This window comes from Callospermophilus lateralis, chromosome 3, assembly GCF_048772815.1.
Source record: "Callospermophilus lateralis isolate mCalLat2 chromosome 3, mCalLat2.hap1, whole genome shotgun sequence".
In the NCBI taxonomy this organism is placed as follows: Eukaryota; Metazoa; Chordata; class Mammalia; order Rodentia; family Sciuridae; genus Callospermophilus; species Callospermophilus lateralis.
In genome coordinates this window covers 163992324-164011299 of record NC_135307.1, presented here as the reverse complement: position 1 = coordinate 164011299, position 18976 = coordinate 163992324, and the positions used below count along the sequence as shown (strand labels likewise).

The 18976-nt window shown below is 45.9% G+C and overlaps 1 protein-coding gene across 3 annotated transcripts in view; it reads right to left on the bottom strand.

Annotated features, from left to right (window-relative positions):
- Positions 1-18976, bottom strand: part of Jag1 (jagged canonical Notch ligand 1) — a 36134-nt gene that overhangs the window by 11219 nt on the left and 5939 nt on the right. For all 3 annotated transcript variants that reach the window (XM_076851508.2, XM_076851509.2, XM_076851511.2), the window contains exons 3-10: positions 15022-15073; positions 9163-9417; positions 7327-7387; positions 3368-3498; positions 2679-2798; positions 2075-2188; positions 757-870; positions 30-143 (exon numbers count right to left, since the gene is read on the bottom strand). In XM_076851508.2, coding sequence (XP_076707623.1) covers positions 30-143; positions 757-870; positions 2075-2188; positions 2679-2798; positions 3368-3498; positions 7327-7387; positions 9163-9417; positions 15022-15073 — 961 coding nt within the window. The remainder of the gene's footprint in view (positions 1-29; positions 144-756; positions 871-2074; positions 2189-2678; positions 2799-3367; positions 3499-7326; positions 7388-9162; positions 9418-15021; positions 15074-18976) is intronic.

The window sequence follows — 18976 nt, the reverse complement described above, 5'->3', positions numbered from 1 at the left end:
TCAAAATTGAAACCAAAAAAATCACTCACTTATGTCACAATTCTGACCCATCCAGCCTGGAAGGCAATCACAGTAGTAGCTTGCAATCAGATTCTTACAGGATTTGGCATTTACACAAGGTTTGTCCTCACATTCATTTGCATCTGAAAGACAAGGAGCAATGAGAAATAGTTCAACCCCCCCCCAGCACCCCCCCCCAAAAAAGAAACACCATACCAACGGAGTGGGTCTGAAATATTTAGCTAGCTTGTTAAAATGTCTCATAAGAAATACTAGGTTCCCTCTATTCAGAGCATCTGAGCCCTCTCTCTAGCCTTTATCCAATAAGGAACGCTAATTGATAACTTTCCGGCTGCTGGTTAACAACTGACCCCCAACAGAATAGCAAAAAGCCACCAGGCGTTTCTGCGCAAAACCCAGCACAGCCTAGTTGCTGGGATTTAAATGTGGCAAAAAGAATGCAGACAGCTCATTCCTCATGAGATCATCCTCGTTTGGAACCCAGCTGAACCCTCCTCGGACAGACGATTGACATGGTTCAAGGAATCCCACGACTTTCCCACAGGGCCTAAAAGAGCTAGCCCATTTGCATTCAAGTTATTTCTCCCAGGCCTGCTGGACTCTTGCTAATAAATTACTTCTTAGTATGGTGGAGTGTGAACTCACACCGCTGGCCACATGCTCATCTTTCTTCTCAGCTTTGATTAGCAAAGCCAACATTGGTTCAGGAATTAGAGTCGCCAAGAATTTTCTTACCTAACTGGCATGTCTTGCCAGTCCACTGGGGAGGGCACACACACTTAAATCCGTTAACCAAGTCCAGGCAGGTGCCCCCATGGGAACAGTTATTTGGAGAACAATCATTGATATCTGTTCAATGAGAATTAAGAGCAACAATTTCATTCTGTTTGGCAATTAGACAATGTAACATCACCCCTCACATGAGGGGCCTGTGCCTAAAAGCCAGACACCTGTTACAAGTAAAGCTACCACAGGGCAAGTGGGACGGTGATGATAAGCCTGAAGCCTTGATTTTAGCTTTAAATCCCCCAGTGCCCCAGTTCATCTAATCCCCCCCTAAGCGGTGGGGGAGAAAGAGACAGCTGGATAATAGCAGAGCATCAACTCAGTGGAAACAGGAGACATCCATACCTGCCTAATCTTTATTTTTAAAGAAATAAAGATGGCTCAGAGGTTACATAGAAAAGGTTAAAAATAATAATAATTTCTTCATGGTGGAAAACCTCATTTCCAGATTTGCTTACAGAGTTTTCCAAAAATAACCCACCCAGGTGCCACACCCCTCATGTCTGCACCAGACTGCAAAGATTTTAATTCGTTTACAGCCTGTGCCACACACACTATTCAAGAATTCGCTTTTGAGTCTTCATGACAGCCCTTAGAGATAGATGTTGCTACGATCCCATTTGATCAGGACACAGGGAGGTTATGAGGCCTGCCACAGTTCTAAAAGTCATGTGTGGGGGTCTGGTGCAAGTGCAGGCCATCTGACCCCAGAACAACCCACATCCTTAACCATGCTGTATGCCGTTTTTAAGGGTACAGGCAATAGTGGTTTTCAGGCTTGGCTGCACTTCAGAATTCCAGCTCATTAAAGGCTACACCTGCCTGATTCTGGAGGGAATCCACTTCATCCAGAGACCCTATCCCCAGGTGGTTTTAACCTATAGCCTAGTCTCAGTCAAGCTAATCCTGTACCCAGGTCCTTGTCTTAGGGGTCTATGATAAAAATCCAGTACAAAGGCAGCCCCTTCAAGGCTAAAAGAGTTAACTAGGATCTGGAGGAGACAAAGCTCCAGGAAGCACACGCAAGGAATGAGCCCTTCCATGAGACTTTCTACCAACCACAGATACATGTGCTACCCTGGTGGGTAGAAATGGAGTGCTAGAAGACTTCCAAGTACCCAAGCCACCAGACTGAGTGCACCTGCTCTTCCCACACTCAGACATGTTACTAAGTCCTTAACTTTGGACAAGTCCAGATATCTCCCACCAACCCTGTATCATAACACAGTGACCTTCAGAACAGACATAGGCCAACACCTGCACTTACTTGTGGAGCACGTAGGCCCAGTCCAGCCAGGGGAACACTCACACTCAAACCCCAGGGAGGTTTCCTTGCAGCTGCCCTTGTTGTGGCAGGGGTCAGAGAGGCAAGCATGCTCAGCTGCAAAGACCAAGACAGCAGTCAGCAAAGGACCCACTTCTTGTCACACTGCCTCCACCCCACCCCCACCCCACAACCAAGTCCCACACTTTGGTCACCAGCTCAAGTACGTCACAAAAAATAAAAGCAAGCATGTAATGTAACCCCCTGCTATGTCTAGGGGAGAAAGGAAGTCATCTTCTCACTGAGCCACATTCCAATATATCTTGAAGTTGGGGGGGGGGTCATTACATCTCATGATGCCTCTTATGCTAATCAGCATCGCCCAAAAACCTTTAGGGACCCAAGATTTCAGAGACTTGTGGAAGAGCTAGAATAACGAGTCTTAACTTTGGAGGGTATTTTCATCTTTTTTACGTATCATTAAAGTGTGTGTGTGTGTGTGTGTGTGTGTGTGTGTGTGTGTGTGTACGCTTGTGCGCATTGTAACTAAAAAAACTAAAAAAAGAAAAAAGAACCCAAGGGATCCTACCCAGCTTGGATCACTCACCAATTTCACAGTTAGCTCCTGAATATCCCTCAGGACAGGAACATTGATATTTGTCAGGACCTGTGTTGCTACAAGTTCCGCCATTGAGACACGGCTGATGAGTTCCACAGTAATTGAGATCTGCCCAAAAGACCCCAAAGTCACAAAAAGACAATAAAGGTAAAGACTGCTAACTCGTTAGGAGTCTAGCCCTACTCCATTTTTTGGTACGAGGGATTGAACTCAGGGGCACTCGACTACTGAGCCACATCCCCAGCCTTATTTCGTATTTTATTTAGAGACAGGGTCTCACTGGTCTGCTTAGCACCTCGCGCTGTTGCTGAGGTTAGCTTTGAACCGGCAATCCTCCTGCCTCAGCCTCCTGAGTTGCTGGGATTACAGGTGTGCCACAGCACCTGGCCCCACTCCTATTTTAAAAATGGAACCAAAAATAAGTGAATAAACCACCCTACAGCATTAAAGGCAAATTCAAACAGACTTAGAATAAAAGCCCCCACAGAAGAATGAAATGGGCTGGGATGTGGCTTTGGGGTAGAGCACTTGCTTACATTCTCGCCTAAACCTCATGACATGCCGTGGTTCAGGATAGAAGATAAATCAAAGTAAAAACCAATTTACTGCTGTTCCAAAATCTCACGTTCCTTCCAAGGCTAGCATCCAGCCCCTGGGTCCCTCCCTGATGGGCGTACCTTTGTCGCAGAGCTGACCACCCCAGTTGGTCTCACAGAGGCACTGCCAGGGTTCATTGCAGGTGCCATGGACGCAGCCCGGGTGTGGGATGCACTTGTCACAGTACAAGCCTTGCCAGCCATACTGGCACCTGTGGACAGACAGCACACCCCACTTAGCTTCGTGAACACCAAGGCGCACAACTAAAGCAGAAGACTACGAAGTTCAGGCTGTTTATTTTGTTGTGGGAGACGAGACAGGACACTTTCAAGGCCTGTTAGAGGCTCCTTGTGAACAGACATTTTCACAGTTGAGCCGAGCAGAGACTCTCAACAAAAGGAGGGCTGTTTGGGGAGGGGCCAGAGTGGGGGGTGCCCTCCACAAAGCCCCTCTCAGGCTCCCACGAATGAGCTGAGGGTGAGGACATGGAATAAATCAATCCCAGGACCTCATCGGGACAGACCATAGAAGGAAAGGACAACAATAGCTGTGCAGAAGTCCCCACCAAGGCTGCCCCTGCAGCTCCGCCCAGGCTCTTTGTCTCCACAGCAAGTCACAACCCCAGTGCACAGATGCAACAAGATGCCAAAGGCCGCAGGAAAGAGCCCAGTGATGACACTTTAGGAAAATCAAACAAACAGGGAGGGAGAGGGGGCATCCTCCCTTGGCAAAGACCTGGGGAGGATCTCTAAATTCACTTCTGCAGGGAAGGGGAGGGGTGGCAATGGCACTTGGAACCAATTCTACAGATAATTTATGAGTCATTACCGTGGCCGTGGCTGTTTATGCTAATTTAGTTATTTCTCACTTTGGGGGAAAAAAAAAACAACAAAAAAAGACGAAAGAGAGAAAGAAGAGGTCAAAGTACAATATCCCTGTATCTAATTTTGGGGGAGCTGAGTTTCCCTTATAAGCAACTTGTTCATCATAGTCTTTTAAAGCCAAATGGTCTTTGATCTCCAAACACAAACAAACACAAACCTTCACGTGGGATGGGAGAGAGGGCAGGAACTCCAACCAATCTCCCCTCAATTTCAAGCCTTCTGAAACTTTTAACCACCTTCTCAAAAACCCAGCTCTAACAAAAAGGATGGAGGACAGGCAGGGGACATCAGGAGCTAACCTGAGGGTGGAAGGAAGCAGGAGTGAATAGAACACGGACCGACAAAATCATTCCAGACTAGGACCCAGGAAAACCAACTGCCCCATGAGCTGCTCAGTTGGAACTGAAAATAAACGTCTGCATTTGCTCCCCAGAAGGAAAGGGCTTTGGTTTCCAGAGAGCTGGAGGCAAGCTAGCGAATCTTTGTCATGGGAAAATTATAGGGATCTAGCTAACAGCTAATCACCCACGGCTGAGAATGGATTAACCCTGAGAATACTGACTAACCACTTCCTAACTTCTAAAAACACCCCATCCACACCCAAACACAAAGAACTACTAGAATGTGTGGTTTGAAATTAATCAGACCCAGGATTCTGGTTCATGTAAAATAGATCCTCCATCTAAATGACAAGTGACTATTTAAAGGAATAGAACAAGAACAAAATAAGTCATCTGGTAGAAATAACTTTTTAAAAAGCAGACACCCAACTTAGTGGGAGGCAGGGAGCCATTCTGGGCGGCCCATATTCTTAGCCTGAAAAATAATTCCAGGGAATTGATTGGGAAATAGCAATATTCCTGCTGTCTTCGCTTATCCTTCCAAATTAAGGATGGCTACACCTCTTCAATTTGCCTAATAAAAGGAGAGACAGCTGAGGACCCAACCTAACCTCTTAATTAATGAGAGCTCAATCCCCAAGCATAAAACAGCAACCACAAGAGGCCACGGATGACTTCAAAAGAAAACAAATAAAAAGACTGACCCTAAAAGAGGCATCGACCAAGTTATCCCAGTTTAATAATATATGATTAAGATTCTCATGAGAAATTGAAGTGACTTTCCTCATAGGATGATTCATAATTAAGTTTGATATTATTGGCAGGCTTGCAACAAAACAAGCCCATGTACCCAGGAAGAGGGAACCCAGGTCTCCTTGGGATGAATAAAACCAGGGAAGTTTTCTTGTGTGGGAGAAGACGAAAAGATTAAATTAAAAAAAAAAAAAAAACCTGTGTAATACATAACCCAAAAGACAACTTACAGGTAACTTGCCATTCAACTATTTCTGGAGCAGGACATAACCTGAACTTCCTTAGCTGGAAGGTTCTGTTTTGATTTTCTTCAAGGCAGGGAAGACTATGCAAATGCTGCGTGGGAAAGTAGCACCTTAAGTAAATAAGGGCACTGGTGCGTGTCTGGGCAGGGAGTGGGTGGTGAGACTTCGAGAAAGGGCTAAATTCTAGAAACAAAGCCTGTTGTTCTGGCTGGGAGGGCCCTCCCCTGCACAGCAATGTGTTTATTCTGATGACAGTAGCACAAATCGTGGTCGGCCTCCATGATACTCAGATGATACTCATCTGAGCAGGCAGCAGGCTCAGAGAGTCCTTCTTACTTTCTCCAGAACACCCTTAATTAGGGAAGAGTTGCCCTAGGTGGATTCCTGCTCTGCCTTTGTCAGTAAAGTTGCTAAATACTACAAGTCAGCTGCCACCCAAGGGGATTAGCAGGTGAATCCCCTCGGCCATCCAGAAAATAAACTCCTGCAGAACTGTAGGAAGAGACAATTCCAGGACAACCTGTTCTTATTTCACTTCCAGCTGCCTTGAATCCCACCTCGGCCTCAAGTTCAGTGTTTCCATTACGTGGGAGAACATATGGAGCTGTGGAATCACCGAGGGAAAACCTACAGGTAATTCTCTTTAAAACCAGCAGCTCTCAATTTAAATCTGCAAAATCACGTGGCAAGTCCATCAAATGCAGATTCCTGGGACGAAACAAGGGAACAGAATTCAGTAGGAATTCTGCACTTTTAACAGTTCCCCCCATTTGTTTGGGGACTTACACTGTAAGTGCTGAGGTATGGGGTTTGCTGAGGTTTGATTCCCAAAAATATGGTCTGACCAGCAATAGAGCATCATGGGGGAGCTTGCTTGAAATGCAGAAACTTGGGCCCATGCCAGCCCAAGTTTGCATTTTAATGAGAGCCCCAGGTACCACATTCGTTTGAGGTGCACTTGTTTATGTTTCATAAGCTTCCCTGGGCTCAAATCAGAGCAGCCTTGGGGGCAAAGGTGACAGGACCAAAAGATTCATGTAGTGTCACATTAAATCTGCTACTCTTTAAAACTGGGGAGGAGAGAGAGATGCTGTCAGAATATCAGACAGTATTTCCTGAAACAAGCTTTTCCCAAATTGGCATAATATACATTTCAAGAAGTCCCCAGACCATCCTGGGGAAGCGATCAGGGTAGGTCTCTCCATTTGGCTTCTGCATTGTTCCTGGACCTTAAAAGAACAGACTTCAAAGGCCAGCAGCAAAAGTCTACATTCATCAGGCTCAGCTGACAAGATTCCAGCACAGCCATTAACCTCTCAGCACCGGCCCAGCTCCTGCCTGCAAAGGGGCCAGGAGATTGTACTAATCCCATTCTAAAGAATGCTGGACTTTCCCTATTGATGGGAAAAGTGGGGGAGGGCAGGGAAAGGAAAGGAGGGTGGAGGAGAAGAGAGAGAGAGAGGTGCAAAGAAACAAAGCCCCATCCTTCCATACAGTCCATTTGCACTTTAAGAGAAGATTACAAAATGTGTTATCAATTTACAGAACAGTTAATACATGAAGTCACTGGCTATGCCCACAAGTTTGTTTTTTTTTTCCCTCTTCCAAGAGAGAAGGGGTGGTGTGCATTCCATCAGACAGCTGGTATAATTTAATAAGTTTCGGATGTGCCTATCTGAATTTTTTTTTAAGCTTTCTTGTCCTCCAAAGGGGGAAAAATGGCATATTTACAATAAAAAATCGGTCCCTTGGTTGCATTAAAGGAAAGATTTTTGAAAAGAAAAGGAAACCACAAAAGATCAGTGTAGTCATTTACCTGCAGTCACCGGGTAGCTTGCAAGATCCATGCTTGGGACTGCAGCCCTGTCGGCAAATAGCTGTTTAAAAAAAAAAAAAATGCAGAAGGATGCGTCAGCACACAGCCCGTTTTCTGCACTGCCATCCTCATGAGAATGGCCTAGCACATTAAGCCTACAAAATCCATGATTTTAAGAGATCTGGTATCAAGCCTATTGTAAGGAGAGGAAGATGGGAGGAGCCCAAATAACAAATCCAGCTTTAAACTTCAAGGCCTTGCTAGCAGATCTTCAAAACATGATACTGTTTGGGGACAAAATGTAGACAAATGATGGGGGAAGGGGACCCTCACCCAGTCTCTCTCAACAATAACTACCCTCCTCTTTACACCCTGCCTGGTCAATTCCCATCCTGCCCATGCCCATCCTCACCAAAAGAAAGAGGTGTAGATAATCCAATCCTTCCACATCCCATTAGGACAATCTCAGATGAGCCCCAACCTCCTTTACTAACCCCATCGTCCACCCCTATATGCCTGGTTTCAAAAATCTCCCAGGTCTAACAGAGCCAATCAGGCTGGCTTCATTTGGCAGGCTAATCCGGTAGCATCCAGATCTGGTGGTACTTCTGTAAAGTATTCTCACAAAGAATTCTCTACTTCATTAAAAAGAAGCTAAGAAATTGATCTGACATTAACAACTTACTAACATTAGAGTGTTTATTAGATTTTTAAAAACAACTCTTTAAAGCTCGATTCCTTTTTTCATTTGAGTTCCCAAATACTATCTTTTTGAGATGGGGTCCTGCTATGTTACTGAGACCATCTTAAAATTCTTGTCTCCAGTTACTGAAGAAAGAGCAGCTTTGCCCAAGGGACATGCAAATTCCTCCATGCCCCACCCCTCAGTCACTGTGGAAAACTTTTTTTTTTTTTTAATTCAGTTTGTCATGAAAGAATTTACCTAATTATCATGTAAGATAAGCAGAGTACATTATTATAGTACATTATTATTTATAAGGGCATATATACAGTTAACTCGAATTACTGAACAACTTGCTATGAATTAGAATCAATGAATACCAGTAAAGGGGGTTGGGATGAAGTTGGCAACAGACTGAAAGCTAGACTCCTTTGGGTGGGCTCAATCCTCCAGAGTACGAAGGCTTGGGCTGTCCACTCCCTCTTTCCTCAATGCCGACACAAAGGCATTGCAAAAGCTTCTTGCGAGGCCCCCTGAGCTCAGGGGCTGTCATTTCCTATAGCACTCTCTGCTCAGACAGCAACTCAATCAAGCCTGTCCCACTTGGCATCAGATTCCTGAGAAGCAGAGCCTGAGAAGCGGATTCAGGCACGGGAAAGAGGGACTGAGGAAGGCAGGGGAAGGAGATGAGCAAGGACCTGGTCTCAGCTGGATTCTGCCTTCAGCCTGATCCCAGGGGAAGCTCTGGAGTGTGAATCTCCTACCACAATGTGAAGGCAAAGGGGGCTGGCCTTTGTACCCCCCCTCTTCTAGCAGCCACTCACTAACTATGAGCTGGAGGGATGGGGCATGAAGTGGCTCCTGCTTGGCCAAGGAAAATTCCCTGGAGAAGGAGCAGCTGTTGAGCTGTTAGCAGCCAACACTCACAGCAGCTGGGGGATGGGGACACCAGCTGGTAAAGGGGATCTGACGGGGCACCAACAGCATCTTCGACACTCAACATCTTCATGCTTCAGTCCTAGATTACAGGCAAAGTCCCACCCTGCCCGAGATAGCAACCTGCCATCTGACTGCTGGTGGGTGAGAACTTAACACCAAAGCAACAGGCAGTCAGGGCTAGTCAACCCGCCCAGCACACATGTACACACACGCACCTTTGTTACACTCTGGGCCCATCCAGCCTTCCATGCAAGTTTTGTTGCCATTCTGGTCACAGGCATAATGTCCAAAGAAGTCATCTCTGGGCCGGCAGAATTTATTGCAGCCAAAGCCATAATAGTAGTCATCACAGGTCACACGGATCTGATACTCGAAATGGGCGACCCCTGTGTTCTGCTTCAGTGTCTGCCACTGCCGGCTAGGGTTTATCATGCCTGAGTGAGAAGCCTTTTCAATAATGCTGTCAGGTTCTAGAGGGGGAAAAAAAAAAGGTGAATCATACTAACATTCATATCAGAGCCTCCCACCCTGACCTTTTGGCCTTTTCTTTTGGGGGGGGGGTACTGGGAATTGAGCCCAGGGGTGCTTTACCATTGACCTACATCCCCAGTCCTTTTTATTTGTTTATTCTGAGACAAGGTCTAAGATGCAGAGGCTAGCCTTGAATTTGTACTCTACTGCCTCAGCCTCCTTAGTCGCAGGGATGACAGGTGTGTGCCACCACACCAGCCCATTTATTTTGTTTTGAAATAAAGTATGCATTCACATGATATGAAATTCAAACAGTTGTACAAAAGGGCAGAAAAAGTCCATCTCCTTCCCTTAGAGGCCACCAATATCACTTATTCACCCTCTTTAATGGGTATATAATATATCTTATTTACCAATTATTTACCTAGTCTCTAACCTTATGGGCATTCAGGTTGAAACCTTTTGTTATTAAAGCCACAAGCATGTCGAACGTATCACCCAAGTATGTGGTTCCAGCGTTAAGAAACATCCCACAAATGGAAGTGCTGAATCAGTATGTGCATAACTAATCCACTCTGTCCACAGACCATCCCAAACTACCCACCAACGAAGCCCTGTCAATTATAGTCCTCCCACCAGCACAGGAAACTGTTTCCCGGCAGCAGTGCCAGTGCCATATACTATCAAACGTTCTGATCTTTGCCTGATGGATCAAGAGGTATCTCTTGTTATAATTGCACTTAATTAAGTAATGAACACCTTTTCAAGGTATTTAATCAAACCATTCATATCTGTTCCTTGTGACCTACAACCCATTTCTCTCCGTTGCCAATGTTTTTATTGCATCATTGGCTGTACTGATTTGTAAAAGCTCTTTATGTAAAAGAACATTGCCCTTTAAGAAAAAATTTTACTATTCCAGATAAAGGTTAGCAAACTTTTCTGGTTTTAGAATTTTGTGACTCCTTTAGAAAAGTTTTGTTCATTTTAAAAACTCTTCTTTGAAAGCCAAGGAGTAAACTGAGTAAACTTAAAAAAAAAAAAAAATATTGGTAGATGTGGTAGTACAGGTCTGTAATTCCAGCTAATTGGGAGCTGAGGTATGGGGATCACAAGTTCAAGGCCAACTTTACAAGACCCTGTTTCAAAATAAGAAAAAATTTTAAAACGGCAGGTAGAGTATTTGCCTGGCATATCTAAGACCCTGGGTTCAATCCCCAGCACCGCAAAAAACTGTTAACATGAGATCTTTTAAACTGGAATTAAGCTAGCATTTCAATAACTACACCACAAACTTGATGCATTTCACCTTTATCCTCTGCACAGAGGGCTGATGAGAGAATAATTACTTCAGTTTAGAGATAAGTAGATTTCTCTCTTTTTACAAGTCATACATCTTAAAGAATGCTAACTGAGCCAGGCTTGGTGGTGCATACCTGTAATCCCAGTGACTGGGGAAGACAGGAGGATCTCAAGATTGAGGCCAGTCTGGGAAATCTAGCAAGACCCCGTCTCAAAATTAAAAGGGGACTGGTGAGATAGGAGGACAGGGAAAGAATGCTTACTGAAGAAAATCAAACAACCAATGCCTAGAGTCCAAGGAGCTCTCAGGAGGAGTAAGAAGTGGCCCCTGCCCTGAGGTCACTTACAATCTAGCGTGAGAGAAGAGACAGGTACAAAAATAGTTCCAGACTTCCAGAGCCAGCTCAGGGGAGGGATGTGAACCGGCAAAGAGGCACCAGCTCAGTACCCACACAGCCTGGTGCTATGTTTGTTTTCTTAAACCTGCCAGCTCTAGCCCTTCACCACCTTGTCAAATTCAAGGCCACCTTGGAGAGACAGCATTAGAGCCTACTTGCAATGCCTTTGTGATTCTTACACACCCACACCACTGTTTTTCTAGGCTCTGGGCCTGTGCTGCTTCACAATGCTATGCAAGCCATGTAGGTGACCAGAGTAAGGAACTCCTGGGTGGCTTCATCCACATGCTCCACTTCCAACTCAGCCCCAGAATTCACCCTGGGGTTCTCCAACTGTCGTGTGGGCAACACAAGCCTCCAACAAGCCCACATACCTGCAGACTTACACCTAGTACACAGAGAACCACTTGCAGGTAACACTTCACTCATTTCAGTTTTTGCAAATAAACAGACTAAAGAATGACAAAAATGCCCCTCCTCAAAGTGCATGTTTGTTCTGCTGGTTCAGTTAAGAGGTATAGTGGGCTATTACCACGTGGTTACAAGATCTGAATAAAGGAATCATTTCGACATACTAGTTATGGCTCAAAGGCATACAGCTTCTCTTGGGCTGGTATCAACAACAAACAATTCAGACAAGCTTCCAGCACAATCCTCAGGGTGCAGAAGACAGACACATGAATCTTAGTTCAGTATGTCCTCTACCTACTTCTGGCAAATGCCCTGAAGATGATCACTTCACAATCCTCAATGGAGCTGACAGAACGGTAGAAACAGCTTCGCACCTGCCAAGGCAGGACGCTGGTGTGTCTGGGTCATGAAGAGCAAGCTCCCTGCCTGCTGCTTCTGGGCTGCCACCTGATTCATGCCTCCTGTCGGTTTGGATCATAAGTGCACCTGGGATGGCTGTTTTGATAGTCCAGGTTTGTGACTAGAAAGGATGTTACCATCCTGCATGCAGATTATCACAGCCTTGAAGGCCAAGAAGGAGGGGAGGAGAGTTACGTGAATACCGCCCCAGGACAATGCCAACCTGAAAACCTAGATGGGAGCCTGAGCAGATAAGGCCATCCTAAAAAGGAAACTGAGTCTGAACTATGCCTGTTTATGTTTGCCATTAATTAAGCATCACAATAAGCTGAAATCATTTGCTCTGGCAAAGAAAATAATTTGGACCCTTAAGTACAGTGGTCCCAAAACAAATGACTTTGGAGGACTGCTGGCAGGAGGGTCATCCTTGGAAAATCCTTTCTAACACATGAACAGCACCTGGGTTTTACCAGGCCCAGATTCTGCTCATAGGGGTTCATGGGCAAAGCTGCTGTGAGAAGAAATTCTGCTACAACTTGCTTGGGTACCAAAGGGCAGTCAGCTCCATTTGAACTCCTCAATATCCTCAGCTCTGCTCTCATGGAATACATTCTGTGGGGAGGGGCGGAGAGTGAAGAGAAAGGAGCAAAACATTTCAGGCAACTGCAAACAACCCATGTAAAGGCCCTGATGCAGAGAGAAAAATGTAATGAATTCAAGGACAAAAGCTAGGATACAGACATGGATGACAATGTTATGTGACATTATGGTCTGTAAGGCGGAGACAAGGCTGGGATGGAGAGGTCTTAGGAGCCCCATGAAAACCTGTCCCAGCAACAATAGGAAGTCACTGCATGGTTGGCTTTTTAACAGAAAGGAAGACAACCAAATATGATGTTCCAAAAAGACTGGACAGTGAAGCACTGGGGGTAGACCAGAGAAGATGGGTAGATGAGCTGGCAACAATTCTAAGAGATAGTTCAAACATGAGCCAACAGTGACTTTGACCAGGATGATGGCAGGAAGAAGCTAGATTTTGAGTTAAGAGTTAAAGATTTTCAGACCCTGAAATATAGTATGGACAAGAACACTAACAGAGAGCAGGTATGCAAGGTACCTTCTGGATTTCTGGCTATGGCACTGAATATCCAAATATTAGTGCTCATCACCAAGAAAGGGTCCGGGGAAAGGGATTGCTCTTGGAGAAGGGAGATCTCAAGTTTGGTTTCAACTAGAGTAAATCTGAGATACTCTGGAGACATCGCAAAAGACAGGCTGAACAAGAAAGAGGATAAATCATTTCCACCAAAACCCACCAGCTCTCTTCATTAGGGCTCACCGAGTGTTTCAGTGGCCAAACTCGCCAGAAGTTGAGGTTTCAAAGTACTTTGTTCCTACTCCAGTCTTCTTTATTCCCAGCAAGAGATGAGACATCCCAGAACCCCAAACTGGGGCTACCTGGAAATGCAGACAACCTTGACCAGCTCTGGATGGACTCTCCGTCTCCCTGAGCTGTGCAGCACTGGAGGCCCAGGAAAGGTTCTGAGGGAATTTTGGGGTCTTCTCAGCCATCCCCAACAAAGTGTCCTGACCCAACATAGTTTCTTATCACAGGTCAGGATAGACCCCAGGATGTTAATTCTACCAGATGGACTGTTTTGATAGCTAACAGAGAACATCACTCATGCACCATGCAACATTTAAAGAGCCCATTTTCCCCCCCTCCCCACCTCCACCTTCCTAATGTTGGTCAGCACTGTGAGCAGGTCACAGTAACATAACAGTCACACAATCCTCAACACTGTTGGGAGGGAAGAATAAACAGATATCAATGACCCTAACTAGTATCAGCCATAACCAAGGCTGGCAAAGCTCCCCTGCCACCATCCAGACATATAAACACCTGCCACAGAGGACAAGAGTGCCCTTAGGGGGGACAGCTCAGAACCTGGACTTGTACAAGCTGCCCTCCAGACAGAGATGCAACCTCGTAGCTGGACTGAAGAGAGAAGGCAAGAAGAGTGCACTAAATGGCTGTGAGCCTCTGTCATGAATTCTGTGGCCCCAAGTGGCCCAATGAGCCAGCCATTGAAAGCTGCCCACAGAGCAAAACCCCAGCCCTCCCTGTGTCCACACTGGGCTTTGACCTCTCAGATCAAAAAAAAAAAAAGCAATGTGAGAGAAGGGGGAAAGATGGAGGGTATTAGCTGTGAAAACACAAGAAAGGGTCAGAAGAGAAGAAGGCACAAGACATTCCAAGCAGCACAGAAAGTAAACACAAGAAGTTGGATTGCATCTTCCTCATACATGGACCAAGAGATTTCGGTGTGAATCAAGTTTTCCAATGACAACCACCGAGACTCCACAGGCAAAATGGGAACTTGCAGTTTTGGCTCGTAAGGGAAAACATGGTAAGTTACAACTAAGAGTGCGACTACTGTATAAACCAGACTGCTGCCATTCTAACACACGCACTCCATGGCCTCCACCAAAACCCACCCCTTCTCAGTCCTGAAAAGTAACCTGCACCGAAAACAGAGCCATCTTTCAGAAGAGGACAAGGCAGGTCACAGCTGCGGGGCTCTGAAATTCCGCTTCAATGAAAGGTTTGTGGTGCTCAGTGTGGGAAACTCAGACAGGCCCGAAGCTCACCTGCCCACCAAGTGAAATTCAAGGTTGGTCTTTAGAGCCCAGGGCCACCTTTATGGCTTTATCTTTCTGATGAGAGATTAAACACTCACTTAAAAGTTTAAATGGACTTTTAAAAAGTCACTACTTTGATCCTATAGCAGTCTACAAGGTTTTAACGTTGTTAAACCATTAAGATCTTTATTCCAGAGATAATCTAGGTCCCTTATTTAGGGACTGAGCTAACTGGGAGTCTGTTCTGACTACTTAATATTCTAAGCCAAAGTGCTAGGGAAAGTTAAGGTTCAGACTCCACTGACACACAGGCCTTAGATGGGGGTTAGAACATATGGCAGAGGGTGGTGGAAGTTCTCCTGAGTACTGAGATAGCAGACACAGCCAGACAGGTCCACCTAGCACCTACTTTCACATATTTAGAGAAGAATCTACTGATGTGATACTTACGAACAGTGTCATTACTGGAGTCCCACGCCTCCACAAGCAAAGTATAGGACCTCTGCAAGATAGAGAAGCAACAGGTTAGTGATACAGAACAGGGATCAGCTTTCCAACATAGTTTTTCTCTGGGCCTCCCTGCACACCCCACCAAAACAATCGTTTATTAGCCAGCACATTGATGTCTTGGATGTTTAAATCCAGATGAACTCCCCTCCCCTCTTCAGTACTCTTTCCAGATTGACAAATGACTACTTTCACCTGGATGGGAACCATTGGGGTCATCATGCATGCAGGCAGCCCAAAGTCCTGATCAGGAAATGCCACCTCCTATATGAGAGCATTTGGCATATAGTTTTCCAAAACTTTCCAGATCCTAACCTTAGTGCATGAGAAAACACACACATACACACAAAGAATTTATTCTAAGCTAGCCTACTCAGGTATTTGCACCGAGTGGGTATTGCTAAGGTTACACTTCAGGCCCTGATGGGGCAGTCTCCAGGGAGGCCCCCTTTTCCTTTTCAGAACCCCTTTGAAAGCCCCGTCTGTGAGACCATCCCAGCTCCCACAAGTATCAGGTAACTCTAGGAAGCAGGAGGGGGTAGGTGCAAAAAGACTGCTAGAGACAAAGAAGGCAACCGAACTTGGGTGGCGGGGTTGGGGGGACAGACTGAAAGAAAGTACAAAGGGAGAAATCACCGCACACCCCTGGATTGCATTTATTGATGAACTTATCTGTCAATAAGATCTAACATTCCAGGAATAATCAGAGCCCACTAACTAAACAAATTCCCTGGATACTGGCAAGGTGCCAGCTATTATAGTGAAGGCACTTTTTATCTCCCAGGCTTATCTCAGAATTCCAGCCTCTCCGCAAAACCCAGAGCTATTAGCAACTTTCCGATTTTACTCAAATCTTCATTTGCAATTTACCATGAGGTTAGTCTCACAAAACACCAAGAGTCTTGATAAACCCATCTCAGGACTGGAGAAGACTTGAAGCAGGTGAAGAGAAAAGGAAAACGAATCCATTTTTGCATCCCCTGCTCGGCCACTGTCAGAGTCAATGCACAGAAAATAGTAGCATGTATTGCTTGAATAACATCATACATCAGAAACACTGCTGTCAAGAGAAGACACCCACAAGGGAAAGGCAAAAAAAAAGGGGGGGGGGGGGAGTTTCATTCATCACTGCTCTCAGGGTGACACAGCAGGTTGTCTCTGAATATAAAAATATCTTGTGATAGACCCTGCCTTGGAACTCAGCCGAAATATGTTTCATACTCCAAGCCGAGTAGGATTCCATTTCGTTCACTGATAACTGTGGGAAAATGCTCACAAAAAGCAAGCAAAACCGGGCAAGCCGGGGCACATACCCAGCCCTCTCCCTGCTAGTGTCCATCGGTCCAAACACATTGTTGTCGTCGTTAATATTTTATTAGTGAAAGTTACACCTTATTTACAACCTCTTTAAGTTTCTTAGGACTTCCTACAAATTATAGGACTCTTCCTGATGAGCAGCAAGAAATTATATTTCTCTACTGATTTGAGGCTAGAGCCAAGTCGAAATGAGGCCAGATGTGTGGCTGATTCTGTATAATTAAGCCCTTCATTTGCTGGTCACGTTGAGGCCCACATCCTCCACTTCAACAATATTGCTGTAATGAATCCTCTGATTAAATGCATTGATACCGAGAGTTTTGACAGACTTGCACAAGCACTAAACACATAATACCCAAATGCCACAGCAAGGGAAGGTGCCCTGGGACTGAGCTGGCATGGCAGTATAGTTCCATTTAATACTAAGGCGGAAGGTATCCTTAGGTCTTACACCAGGGCTTGGAAGACCAAGTAGTGTTTCAGGCTCACGCTCTCCTCAGAAGCTGCTGCCCTACACCCTCCGTTCCTTGAGGGATCAGAATGGCACCCACAGCTCTAGAGGCCTGATATCATGATTTTCTACCCACTGCCTTCCTTCTCAGAGACGGAGGTGGGGTGAGGGTAAGGACCGCAGTGACAGCCACCAAGACTGTCTCCTCTTCTCCCTCTTGTTTCAGAGAAGGGATTTGTGTTCCAGAACAGATCTCCTGGGGTGCCCAGCCTTCAGAGAAAAGAATTCCCTCCATGGTTCCTATTAGAAGGCACTCTTACCTCCCACTCCATCCCCACACTATAGATCAACAATCAAGATAATTTAGCAATGATTATTAGTTGCTAGGGAGCTTTAATTTTTCCCAGGCCCACGCCTGACCTCTGTACATCCCTAAATATACATCTGGACACTGAGATCTCAGACCCTGTGCACCTCATGCTATCAAAGCAGGTACCAGGCCACAAATCAGCAATCCACTATGATCAAGTCATACCCAATTGGCCACAGCAAATCTTGCTGCCAACAGAGGCCGAGTCCCCAGTCCCCAAAGGGGGAAGGGGCTCAGAAAGGCCAACTATTCAATCTCAAGTTCATAATAAAAATCAAATGAGAAAAAAAGTAAATACCTGGGGTTTTCTAAACCAAGTATAAAACCAAGGCTTCTAGGAAGAGTCAACTGGATTGCATCTTTTTATACCCCCCAGAATGATAGTCTGGGGCCAACATAGAAAGAACAGGTAGTTAACAGAGCATTAGTCTGGATTTGCAATGCAAGTCATTGCTGCCCCTACCCAGCTCCAAGCCCAAGGATGTCCTGGCCACACAGCGGCTGGTTCCCATTCTCCTGCAGCATGGAAGAGGACTGGTCAGCTTTCAAAAGTGCCGTTGGGGAGATTTCCATGCAATTTTCAACAAGAAGAGATTCCTGGCATCAAAGCCTCCAAGACATGCCAAGGCCACCAGGTCCCTCTCCCAAGGCCAGGACACCAGCACCTCCTCCCATCCTCCACACTTGGGCTGCTGCTCAAGGGTTATGTTCTGTGTCCTGCCCCACTCCATGGTGGTTACCTTGGCACTAGGCAGAGCGGTAAGCACTTAATTGCCACATTAAGAAGGGGGGATGTAAGAAACAAAGGTAATTGTGTTGGCAGCTGGGAGCTTCCTTTTCCTGGCAACAGTGGCAGCCAAACCAAGCCTTGAGAAGCGGCTGCCTCCCCTCCTGCCAAGCTGACGGACACAAACAAACCGCCATCCAAACGGCACGCGTGCGGCGTCCAAAACCCCAGGCCGCTGCGACAGGCGGGCCCACTGGAGGCACGCACATCCTGGGAATGTCCAGCTTGCCAACACGGCCATTGTGCATAGCCAGTCGGCCCCCGGGTCTGTCGGGGGCCCTGCGCTCTGCTGACTCAACTGTTGCTTCCTGCCGCTTGTCCTGTATTAGCAGTATTTTTGGAGAGGCTCCATTCTTCTCTGTAATCCTCATTTTAGTCAATGCGGCCAACTCTATTGTCCTGCCTGTGTCTGGGTGGCCAGAGTATAAAATATTCCAGTCACAAAACATATTAAACAAAAAAGGATTCCAGAGAGTCCATGTGTGGGCACACTTACATACGCTTGCACACATAATCCCCATACCACAGGGTTTTGGCAAGGTGAGAGATGAAGGAGGATGACTACCCTTATTGCATCCCTACAAGCTAAGGCTCCGTTCAGAGAGAAAACAATCAAGTCTGCAGGGCTTGACATGTCAATAGCGTCCGATCTGGTTACAAAGGGTGATTTTCTCATCAAAGCCCACCTCAAAGGCTCACCAAGAGGCCCAGAGCTCATATACAGATTTGAGACTGTCAATGAGAGGCCCCTACCTCAGTTCCCATCATTACCCTTACCTGTTTGAAAGGCATCCCACTGATAATTAAATGCACCAGTTACAAAAGGGTGGCGAGGTTAATAGATAGAATACCGAGAAGCCAGCCAAGCACAACGGTCCGGTTCACACAGAGCAAGCCCGAACAAGAGTCCTTTCTACTTATTTACCAAAAGTGCATAAAAACTGGGCTTAACTGGTGGAGGACTCTGAATGTT